We start from the raw sequence: 12,936 nt of genomic DNA on the forward strand, positions 1-12,936 counted from the left end.
TTAGTCGCATTTCTCATGTATGTCATTTTCTGTATGTAAAAGATATATCGTGACAATGTTTGCCATTCAATTACAATAACCAAACAGATTAGGACATAAGGTGATCAGATTTGACGCCATCCTAACTGCAGATCACCCTCAATCAAAGCTAATTTAGATCTCACTGTCACCGCAAACCGTGGGCAGATAATTTCTCGCATTGATTTTAAATCTCTCTTCTCGTTTTCGTCCCTCACATCACATCCATCTTGATACTGAGGTGTTGCGCTATTTTTGAAGCGGGAATATCGTGCGCGATTTCAAAAATAACTGCTATATCTAATGCGCTATCCTTGCGTTTTATCACCCAGCCTTATCCAGGATGAGTTAAGAAGTTATGACTAGCTTCTGCTCTTGATCAGATAAATCGAATGGACTCGGCTCGATAAGGTAAACTAACTAAATCATAGGCTGTGTCTTAGGTATGTGATGAATGTGTAAGATAGAAAATACAAAAGATATGAAGGTTTAGTTCGGTATATAGACATGTTAGATGAGACAGTTTTGCGAAGTTCAGATACTCTTTACAGAAGCAGGATCTCCCAAGAGCGCGCTAAATAATGATGATGATTTCAAGATGATTTCCAGAGCGTAGAAAAAGAAAGGTTGTTTATTTGCAGAAGTACTAACGACGAAACACTCACTATCAAGTGGTAGGCCAATACACTTTTATCGAAAACTAATGTTAATAACATTAATAATATCTTGCGTAGAATATCGAAATTTAAAACAAAAGTCAAATAACAATATCGTGTATTTTCACGCAAACAAATGTATTGACTACAATAGGTAAAACATATTGGCTTAGCTTGTTTTGGCTTCTAGAAGACACTCGTTATAATTTACCACGATGATTTGAGCTGCAATTAACTGTTCAAATTAAAGAAAAATATTCTGTATTTTCACAAAAAGAGATGTATTGCCCACGATAGGTAAATATGTTGGTTTAGCCTGGTTTTTGGCTTCTAATTCTAAGATTTTCGTTATATTTTACTTAGATGAACTGATTAAGCTGTAATTCACTTGTTAGGGGGAAAATGTCGGTTTAACCTGGTGCAGACAACCGCAACCCTAAGAGGCGCCACTCTCTGCTCAGCCATTCATTTTTGATGCAAGTTATTAGATTAAGAGGAAATCTTTTTCAATAATGAGCAATAATGGCAAAAAGCGCCAAAAACTAGACTTTCATATAAGTTTTGATCCAATTTTCGTTTTGGGTTAACACTCAAAACCTTTTTTCAACAGTTAGAAACTGAGGTACTATGATAAAATACTTATTTGAAGCAGTATTTTCAATTTTTTTGTTGCATTTATGTTAGAATGTAGCTTTGTCAGGATTTTTTTATAGAAAATCTATGGGAAATAAGCAAATGAAGGCCTAAACCTCATTTTCGAATAAAATTTTTGCTTTGCGTTAACGCTTTGATTCCACTTTCAAAGTTAACATTTCTGAATAACAAGATTTTAGCCTTGTACAACAGCCTTTCTTCAAGAAAATAGTTTTCGGCGCTCACTGCTTGAATACGAAAGATTTGTTTAACAAACATATAGCTGAGTTGCAGGAAAAAAATCATAAGATCGATGTTAAAATATGCGCGTCGAAACGACAGAACGTACATGTTCAAAATGAAAGATTTATATAAGTCTTTTAGCTAGTGAAATATAGACCCTAACGTTCGCATTATCTAAAACAATTTTTGGGACCCATCTTGCAATATACTCTGTCTTGAAGTTTCGTTTCCACTTCGGATTGCAATTTTCGTTCAATTGAAGATATATAAGACTACGCCGGACCTTTTCGTCTGAATTCCAAACGAAGACTATGCAAGTTGCCGGATTTTGCGTTGTTAAACAAAGGTTAGAAAGTAAAAGAAGCCTGACGCCGGATGGATATAGAGCTCCGGCGTAATGCCATTTTCGAAGACACACGAAAAAAAAAAAAAAAAAGATCGTACCGATAAGGAATTCTAGCAAAAAAATTAACTCTTTTCGATTAACATTTCAATGCATTTTAAAGTTGCAAAGCGGAACAGAACATACAGGATGTTTTCGCTGTCTGCAAAGCGTTTATTTCGTCTATCTGATGAAACTTTAATGATAAGATATGGTACAAGACAGTTTGCAGCTTGAGGAGCCGATAACTAGGAACGTCCGTGAAGAAATGGCGGTAGAACCACTAAGAAGCGACTAAGTGCATTAAGCTTGATTAAAATCGAGGCCTGTTAATGTTAACACTCTCTAGAAATTTATCTTCTATAATTGGAGCCAGGATTCATAATGATATTTGAAATGATTGTCTCTGACCCTTGGGGAAAAAAGGAACTTCGGCGGCTGACAATTTGTCAATTATATACTTTTCCACTCGGTAGTTATTTCTAGACCGGTCGAAAGTTTTAGAATAAATCAAACCATTTAAGTGACATAAGAATAGGATTAATTCACCTGACACCCCCAACATTATTTCTCGCCATCTGGGCATTTTGTTGACGTTCAAATATTGGCTCAGACGAGGTTAGACTGTGAAGCTTAAACAGATATGTCAAATTACCGACACAAGACATCAAATCAAACTTCGGATCTTTCTCCTCAAACAACGCACCGTGCCAACCAAAACTAGCCCGATTAAATGCGCTAAGTGAGATAAATTAATACGGATTTTATGTAATGCATCGATTATCTCCGTATTATTCACTTAATATAGATACAATGGAAGCCGTTGAATTAAAATCTTTAGGGGTGGCCTTTTTTTTTTTTGCTTAATCCTTCATCAAATTTAACCGGAAGATCCCCTGATAATCACTTACAGAAAAAATAATGCGCGAGGAATATCATTACTATTATTAATATTATTAATGTTATCTGTTTTTTTTCCTCAAAGTTAATCAACTTAAGCGCTACGTTTTGGTGGTAAACTAGATAAAGACCAGCAAAGCCTTGCTTGCTGATTGGCGGTTACCTAACCAAAATTCTTGAACGATAAGGGACGGACCATTACATTTTTGAGAGTGGGAGGGGGGGTTGGGCATTTATTTTGTGCAGAATTTTCACTCTTTAGACAAGACAAGACAAGACAAGACAACGTATTTTATTGGCTCCGTATAAACATATTTACATTGGACTGCTGCCGATAAAGATATAGAATAGTTCAATTAATTAGTTAATATATATTGACTTCAGCGATCGCCGCCCATTGATCTATTTATAATGTCTTTTCCCGCTTTTTTCAGTAAAATTTGTCAAAGAATTTATTGCTTTAGTAGATTAACCCTCTTTTTAAAACAGTCTTGTATATATTTAGCTACTATTTTTTGGATTGGTTTGTTGGGGTTTATGATAACATTGAATTTCTCTTCTTCGCTTAACCATTCTTTTTTAAAGTTTGCTGCCTCCTTTATCTTATTCAGAAGATTTTTTCTTTCTACAATATAATTTAAACATGTTAGTTAAGGAAGTGTGCTTCATCTTCTACACCAACCTTACATACAGGACATAGCCTTTCTTCAGGTTTAGTGTTTCCTTGAACGTTTTGGCATAAAACGAACGCTGCAATACTATTCTCCATCTTAAATCCTACTAAATGGTCGGGGTATTCTGGAATTTCGATTCACGAGTTGAATTTTACATTTAAAGTTCAGGCTGACGCACACGAGGCAAAGAATACATAGTAAAAACGTGATATTTCTTTTAGTCTAAATGTGTTAATGTGTAAATGTGTAAATGTGTAAATGTCTAAATGTTTAAATGTCTAAATGTCTGTTTTTTTTCGGTGAACAACGTTAATGACATTGACTGTATAATGTTCCATCTCTAAGAATATCTTGATATCCTCCTTGATATCTTGAGATCTAGTCTCCTCCGCAGGATACTCGCTAGAGTTTTTGTTCGGCTGCTTTTCGAGAGGGATGGGTATCTTATTTTGTCGTGAAAACGAGGAAGACTTAGGCGAGCGGGGGAGGGAAAGAAAATAGGAAAAGAGAGAGAAGAGAAAAAAGAGCAAAGAGACTCCTGAGTAGGAGGATATTTGAGATCAAGGAACTCTCAAAGCACAAACGAGGTATACCATTTAACAATTATTCCCCAAAGACTCGCGTCTCGGTAGATAATTGTTTTTACGGTATTTTTAACACAAGTGAATTTAATAAATAACAAAGAGAGATTTTTTTTACCTTTTTATTTTATTTTTTTTTATCTTCATTTATTTATCTCTGCAAGCGACACACATCGAGCAATGAGTGTGCGCGTGCGCGCGTTATATTGCACCTGTAGGTGAATATATCCGCATAAGAGGTAAATTATGACCAATGAGCTCGCCAGATTTATCATTCAATTGTGTAAAAATACTAAATCTGTATATATTTATGTCAGTTTCATAATAATTCACAAACGGTGTATAGAGCGTTTTCACGTGACGTCACAGCAGCCATTATGGGGTATCAAAACAATAAATTTTCTATCCTCCGGGAATTGAACTCTACTTTTATGAAAATACTGTGCAGAAAGTTTCTATTGTTTATGACTGTCTTCTCACGTGAGTGAAAACGCTCTATACATATTGCTCTTTTAATTACGTAATTTTATGTATGAATTTAACGGCGCGACTGACATCTAAGCTTATCTTGTCCGACTACCGATAATTACTCAAATGCTTCAACGTTTAAAGATGGTTAAATTAGTTGACTAAATCCACAGTCAAAGCCAATTGCACTCTTATTGGAATGGAATACGTTCTCGAAACCAGCGCCGGAGATATATTATCCCTTCTAGTTGTATTTATTACCGTAAGAGTAGACAATAAAGGTATATAAATTGTTGTAAAAGTAGATTGATGAATGGTATTAATACGCGAAGCAAGAATTATTTTACAAGATATCTGTTCCACCACCTCGTTGACGTATACCGTAAATATACAATATGTAGTGAAAATGTCAGACTTATTACGTCAAATAGTCAGAGTTTATTAGTTTCCGAAACGCATCTCCGGGAAGTGACCATTGACCAATCAGACACTCCCAACTGGGCACATGTGTGGTGAATCAGGACCAGGTTTCTGCTTGCTATTTTACTACTTAAGTTTTGCGTAGCTACGATTTTTTAGCTTTGCGGGAAAGGAAAAATGAACGAAAACGAACGAACGAACGAATGAACGCGAACGAACGAACAAACGAACGAACGAACGAACGAACGGATTCGACAGAACGAATTTGAAAGAACTAAAGAGCGAAAGAACGAACGAAAGAACGAACGAAAGAACGATAGAACGAAAGAACGAACGAACGAACGAACGAACGAACGAAAGAAAGAAAGAAAGAACGAACGAAAGAACGAAAGAAAGAAAGAACGATAGAACGAAAGAACAAAAGAAAGAACGAACGAACGAAAGAACGAACAAAAGAAAGAACGAAAGAACGAAAGAACGAAAGAACGAAAGAACGAAAGAACGAAAGAACGAAAGAAAAACAGAAAGAAAGCTGTGAAAAGAAAAAGGAAAAGAATAAAGGTTGTTTTATGATTTTTCTATTTAAACTGACCTTTCTCTTTTCATTTTTTCTCTCCTATTTTCTCTTGAAACTAATATTTAAACCGTAAACACTTTTTTTTTTTTTTGTTTTTTTTTTGTTTTTGCTTCCTTCAGGTAGCTTAAAATACTTAGCCTGAAAAGAGATGTGGTAATAGGAGTATTTCTGGTTCAGTTCTGGTCAGCTTATCTTGACGCAGATCTTGACATTAAGCTAAAATCTAGCAAGGAACTAGTTTCATAGTAACACATCCTCATTAGTTCCTACTTAGCCACGCTAATTATTTTCCTATAAAAAGGCATGAGGATATATGTATGAATTAGCAGCCGTCAAAGGTCAACATTTTGCTATATAATCTCCAGAGGGTTGCATTTGGTAGCGTCATACTAGATCGACACTCGACACGTACGAATTCGGCTCACCTGAAACATATAAATTGGTAAGTTTTAGAGGATTTTTTTTCTCATCTGCTTCATAGTTTACGCAACTACGACTAGCTATATTTCGTATGTATATCAAATCTTCATACTTTAGCGAAACTTATTTTGTAGAAATCGTTTTAACACAGTTATTGCGATTCGGCTTATCTCGGCGATCATAAACAGTTGAAAATATAAGGTAATATTATAACATAGCTATCAATAGTTTGGTAGTTTCGTTTTCAATTATCTCTCTCTAAAGAATGTCTTCGTATTTTGGTATAAAAAGCAAAAAGTATAAGTATAACTTCATTTATATCAATGACAATTGCAAAAGTTCAAAGCGTTCTCTCTACTTAGAAATTTCAAAATAAACGCACATTCGTCTTCGAGCTGTAGACGTTTCTGTTTTGTAATATTTTTCGTGTATTCATGGGTCTTTAAATCTAACTAGCAAATCTATTTATCTAGTTCAGGATCTTTTAGGAATCCCAATCGATTATTTTCCGACTTTTAGCGCAATAACAAGGTACTGACCGATCGAGTGACAAAAAAAAAAAACAACAACAACAGTTTACATTATTTAGTTTTAGTCAGTCTACATAGTCATGTAACATATTATCGATATCTCTCTATCAATCATTAAACCGTTGAGTTGCTGTAGGCAAAATCAGCAATTCATGTATAGTAATCTCCATAATATATCAATCCGAGTCAGGGCTCTATCGATGTTATAACTTTAGGACGTTATGTTTATAACAAACGCCCAATAATGTTTTAGTCTACGCCGTTGAACTTCTGGTCCAGATGAGTTCTTTATTTCATCTCTTTAATTGTTAATAATCTTTAACTCAAAAAGCATCGTATATTAAACATTTATTACAACGGTTTTTGAGTTCAAAATTACCCTAGAGTACACATGATATATAGAGGATATTACATGGGCGCGCGGAGATACGAAATTTATCTTCGAGTGTTGAAAAGATCTCTCACAAGTAAGCGCAGCGATATTAGATATTAGACTAATACACTTTAGTAGACCCTAATTCCATTGTTTTCTTTTGTATCTATTTGACTATTACACGTTGACTAATATTTTTTATTTCACGGGTTAAATGCCTTCACTCTAATACAATAAAATAATCAAAGTAACAATTCGTTTCGGAGTTATTTTCATTGTCAATTGAAACTAACATACCTTAAGCGTGATCGGCAGTTTGGCTACTAAAATAGAGTCTACCTATCTATCATTATTCCCCTATACCACGCATCATGCCATTTTTTAATATAATACAGATAAGGATATCTTTAACCGGGTTATCAAGTTAGTAAGGTAAACGTTTTGTTAGAGCAAAATATTGTTCTTGACTGGCTGATGCGTGTCAATGCCGAATTATCGTATCTGACCTCACATAATGGAACGTAAATTAGATCAAGGATAGCAAACGTAGGGATAGGTACGTTTTTCATGGGGGGGTTTCAGAGGGGATAGTTATCAGTAAATGTTTAAACTTCTGTGGAGGGTGACGAAAGTCGTTTCTTTGTTGACTTCCAATAAAAAAGGAACCTTATCTAACTCTAAATGATAACCTATTGAATAGATTATACAGGTTTTTTTACTTAGGTTTCTCACTCTCAGATATTTTACTACGACGTAGGACTAGCGTCTAAAACGTCAGTAAGTTTTTTCATCTTTTCACGGTGTATAATTTACCCTTTTATCATTACTGTTTCATTAGAAACACCGACGCAGCTCACACTAGTTTTTAGCTAGATATCTCTACAGTATTTCATTATATTTATTCGGCGATTCATAAAGCTCCAGTGTATGAGATGTGTGCATGGACGTGACTGACTAGACTGCGAGCTAAGTCTCTATATTTCCCTTGGTCACGGTCCGTCTGTCTGTCCGTGTCGATTGGTCGAGGAAGATAACCAATCTTCCTCGACCAATCAACACGGACAGACAGACGGACAGTGACCAAGGGAAATAGAGGGACTTAGTTCGCAGTCTAGTGACTGACAGATTTTTTGAAGCGACCTGAGTAATAGTAGGGATGGATGGAGATCGGTGGCCGGCGAACAATTTTGGTATTTTATTGTCGATATAAAAGAAAACTTAAAATTCTCGAAACTAGACTGAACGAATCAAAATGTTTTTGTCTTTTCGTTGGTTCTGTTTCATTATTATTATTATTATTATTATTATTATAATTAATAATAAAATATAATAACTCTATAGGCCTTACATATATATAGATATCAAGCAAAATAATAACAATAATGTAATAATAATAATAATAAGTTTGTAAATCATTAAAAAAAATAATAATAATAAAAGAATATTTACATTATGTACTTTGTGAAAATTTAAAGAGAAAAAGTTACTATTACTATTACTAGTTACTATTACTTATTATTATTATTATTATTATTATTATTATTATCATCATCATCATTGTTATTATCATTATTATTATTATTATTATTGTGATATCATTATTACATTTATCTGCGCTCATTTTAATCTTGAAATTTATTTAGCAATTATTCTTTTAGTATTCGAAATAAGGTATTTAATTATGACCATTATTATTATCATTATCATTATTATTATTATTATTATTATTATTATTGTGATATCCTTATTATATTTATCTGCGCTCATTTTAATCTTGAAATTTATTTAGCAATTATTCTTTTAGTATTTGAAATAAGGTATTTAATTATGACCATTATTATTATCATGATCATTAATAATAATAATAATAATAATAATATTATTATTATTATTATTATTGTTATTATTATTATTATTATTATTATTATTATTTTCTGGGCAGCCCCTTCCCCAATTCCTGGGACCTTGCTACACCCCTTAGCCCGGTTGTACGAAGCCTGGATAGCGTTATACGACGAATAAATCTTATTCAGTTGATAAATTTGATAAATTTATTGGATAATTGCATCGACTTGTCCACTGGATAAGGGTTTATCCGCCGGATAGCGCTGTCCAAGCTTTGTACAACCGGGCCATTTAGCAATTATTCTTTTAGTATTTGAAATAAGGTATTTAATTATGACCATTATTATTATCATGATCATTAATAATAATAATAATAATATTATTATTATTATTATTTTATTTTATTTTATTTTTTATTTTATTTTATTTTATTTTATTTTATTTTATTTTTTTTCTGGGCAGCCCCTTCCCCAATCCTGGGACCTTGCTACACCCCTTAGCCCGGTTGTACGAAGCCTGGATAGCGTTATACGACGAATAAATCTTATTCAGTTGATAAATTTGATAAATTTATTGGATAATTGCATCGACTTGTCCACTGGATAAGGGTTTATCCGCCGGATAGCGCTGTCCAAGCTTTGTACAACCGGGCCCTGGCCTGCAAGTGTGTATATTTCAATATTTTTCACTCATTTCGTTTGTGTTTGCCCCCCAGAAGTACAAGAAATCACTGGTGGCGTAATATTGCCCATTTAATAAGGAAACCTTGGACGGAATAAACCACTTGAATCGAAGTTCCTTGACAGAAAACCACAAAATATGACTAACTTCACCCCGACCACGCCAGCATTTAACCTTCAGACCGGAAAGGAAGACCATTTTGTGGCTAATGTCACAATTCGTGCCATATTCACTCTGATTGGTGTCTTTGGTAATGGACTCGTGCTCTTTATCATATCAAGCAAGAAAATGCGTAAAACTAACAACGACGTTTACTTACTTAGCCTTGCCTGTGCAGATTTGCTTTATATCTGCTTTGCAAATGCCCGGTACCTTTACAATTATTTGGACTATACTCCAAGATCATTATTCTACTGCAAAGTTGTTTTTCCCATTCTCAGCGTTCCCTACAGTGCTGGTATATTCATAATCACCATCATGGCCATTCAGCGTTGTCGTGTTATACTCAACCCGTGGAGGCCCAAAGAAGGAATCTGGTGCGCATATTTAAGCATTGCTATCGCTTGGTTTCTCTCACTTCTTGTTGTTCTTCCTGTGACAATCTTTGCACAGAACAAAGGTGTGTTTTGTCCAATGATTGGAGATGGCTGGTCTAAACACGCTGATTATATTTACTTTGTACTGGTTACTGTAATTCAGTATCCAATTCCTTTGTTAATCATCACTTTTGCGTACGTAAGGATTGGTGTCTACATGAGAAAACCAAGAGTTCCTAGGCTTAGTGTCATTGCTAGGGGGAACACTCTCCGCAGTCCATCTGATGAAACACGTAAGGAGAGCATACAAATCACCAAGACAGTTGGAGTTATTGTTCTTCTCTTTGCCATCCTGATGTTACCGCTACAGATAGCCATGCTGACAGGCATGGGGTTTGGTGTTAGGGAACCCTGGGTATCCCTTTTGTGGGACTATGGTGATGTCTTTGGGACCATCAACAGCAGTTTGGATCCATATGTTTATAGCGCACGCACCAAGGAGTATAGAGAGCTGATTTCTAAATGGGTTGCTTGGTTATGCCCGTGTTATAAGAATTATAAGAGACGCCAATCTGGATCCAGGTGCTCTCGGAATGACCGAAGTGTGTTTCCGACCGGCCACGAGAAGTGCTTCACAAATGACGAGGTTCTCCGAACAATCGAGGACGTATCGATTCATTTCCCAGAAAAGAAAGATTCGATCCGCAAGCTTTCGTTTATGCTAAAAAATGGGAATGCAAAGATAACTGAAGACCCGTGTTAATATTGGAAATAATGGTAAAACAAACAACAGACCAAACCAGCAATAGCAGATAATGTGGATGCATGCAAATGAGATGCAAATGAGACAACAAGCATATTGTATGGACCCGATAGCCCCACTTGTATGATACTTAAACAAAAAGAATATCTCATTGCGGGCCCAACTGTAATAACAGCAATTCGTGATAGCAAGGAGAACGCATTGATAAAACGCTTGTGGCGCTCATCCCCAAGGTCGGAAGAAACAGAAGCACTATTAGCGTGGGCATGCGTCCAATCTTTAGTCTAGCATGTGGAATTTCCAACCACTCGTAGATTAAATTCATTGTAAAGAGGACCGACACTTTCTTCCCTGTTACTTTGCAAGCCCTGGGTGCTGATTGATAGATTCAGTATTACTTTACAAGCCCTGGGTGTTGATGAATCGAGATTGAACCCACAACAGATAACTGGTCTATTGATGTTTGACCTTATGTTGAATGAAGTCCATAATTGGGTTAGACAATAAGAACATGGTGTCAATCCTAGCCATGTAAAGAGACTTCTTTATCGAAATATTGAATGACAAAGCTCATCAAACCAATATGAACCATGGATTGTGAAATCCTAGCAAGTGACTTTTATGGAACAAGTCTTCTCCGAAGCATTTACATACTTTGTGTGAATGAATTAAAATACGGGTGTAAAAATGTAAAGTTAAAAATATATATACATATAAAAACAATAAAAAAGGGGTAAATTGCTAAGTCGGGCTTAGATAAATGCAGAATTGAAGCCGTTTAAAAAAACGTATAGCAATTTTCCATATTGAAATGATGCATGGATAGTATAACTTCGTTTGTAGAGAAATGTTTTCGTGCTTACTGCCAGATTTAATTTGTTACCATCGGTTAAGTTAAATATAAGCAATAATAAGTAACAGGTCAGCTCTGGTGCGAACAGTCGACGGTGCTTAATTGCTTAATTACTTAATTAAGCAATTGATTGCTCATCCAATCTGTCATGTATAGTAATGGGCTTTTCAAAATTATCTTGGATGTGAGGCGAGCATGAAAATACATATAAGATATCAGACTTTTTGGGATGAAATTTGTAATGTTTTTTTTTTTTTTTTTTTTTTTGTATTTTCCTAGCTAACCTAGTATTCAAGATCTTGAGGAGGATCCGTTGTTTTCCAAAGTTATATATCGGGGATGTAGGATTATTTTATATCTGCTGGAAGACACCAGTAAGCGAAAGAACGAACGAACAAAAAAAAAGGAAAGGAAAGGAAAGGAAAGGAAAGGAAAGGAAGGAAAGGAAAGGAAAGGAAAGGAAAGGAAACGAAAGAAGAAAGTAAAAGAAAAGAAAAAAAAGAAAAACTAACTAAACACAAGTAATCAATTAAATGAACGATTAAACAAACAATTAAATGATCACAATCAGGCAAGGAATAAAATAAATTCGTTAAACATGGAAATAAGCTGAATCTCCATTGACAATTGACAATGACCACAAACTTTCTGTGGCAAGGTGTCCTAGGTCATTGGATCATAGAGTATGCATTTGCTACATTGTCAGGTTGGTATCAATAAGTATTAAGCAAAAAATGGTTAACTGGGACACAACTTTTGTAATTTTAACTTGGTTATAACATTAAATAATACGTAATAAATATTTAAAAATGTCAGATGGGACGCAACTTTTTAAAATGAGCTTGTTTCAAATATTTTATTGATTATTTAACAAAGTCAGGGACCCCAGTCCATAATATGAAATATTAATAATCTATGACACCCATATAAGTAAGAAAATGTGGACGAATTTTGCCATGGTCATGTGTCTTGGAAATTCCAGGATTAGAGTGAAAGCATTTAACCCGTGAAATAAAAAGTTCAACGTGCCAATAGTCACATAGACACAAAAGAAAGCAGTGGAATTAGAGTCTACTAATGTGTGTTAATCTAATATCTATTTCACGGGTTTAATGACGTCACTCTACCTTGACAAAAATGTATTACTCAAGAGAATGACACGTGGTCTGAATGATGCACTACATAAAAAAACGAGTGTTCTTAGACAAGACCATGAAGAGTTGAAGATCTTCTTGGCGTTAACAAGCAACAGCCTCACAGAACAGCGGATGGACGAAAGCTTCTTGCCGTCGTCAAAATCCAGCCGCGCTCAGTGTTGAGTGCGCCTCATAAGATGACGTCCAAGTGGATTGTACCAATAACCCCTTTTCTCACTTGGTAAAC

At 34.9% G+C, this 12,936-nt stretch overlaps 1 protein-coding gene across 3 annotated transcripts; it reads left to right on the plus strand.

Moving 5' to 3' along the window:
• The first annotated feature begins 224 nt into the window (after positions 1-224).
• Positions 225-12,368, plus strand: LOC116305416 (somatostatin receptor type 5). 3 transcript variants are annotated; one of them, XM_089032657.1, is made up of 2 exons: positions 225-429; positions 9,436-12,368. In XM_089032657.1, the coding sequence occupies exon 2, from the start codon at positions 9,540-9,542 to the stop codon at positions 10,698-10,700; it is 1,161 nt and encodes a 386-aa protein (XP_088888783.1). In that variant the 5' UTR covers positions 225-429; positions 9,436-9,539; the 3' UTR covers positions 10,701-12,368. The 3 variants fall into 3 exon arrangements, with proteins under 3 accessions (XP_088888783.1, XP_031571175.2, XP_031571171.2); XM_031715315.2 differs by lacking the exon at positions 225-429 and adding an exon at positions 587-692; XM_031715311.2 differs by lacking the exon at positions 225-429 and adding an exon at positions 5,927-5,994.
• The last annotated feature ends 568 nt before the right edge of the window (positions 12,369-12,936 follow it).

Source organism: Actinia tenebrosa, unplaced genomic scaffold (assembly GCF_029948245.1).
Source record: "Actinia tenebrosa isolate PJP-AT-01 unplaced genomic scaffold, QUT_ActTen_1.0 PGA_scaffold1__47_contigs__length_23844297, whole genome shotgun sequence".
NCBI lineage: Eukaryota > Metazoa > Cnidaria > Anthozoa > Actiniaria > Actiniidae > Actinia > Actinia tenebrosa.

Bases quoted from the DNA above. Each gene is read 5' to 3' on its own strand.
- LOC116305416 (XM_089032657.1), top strand. From the start codon at position 9,540: ATGACTAACTTCACCCCGACCACGCCAGCATTTAACCTTCAGACCGGA.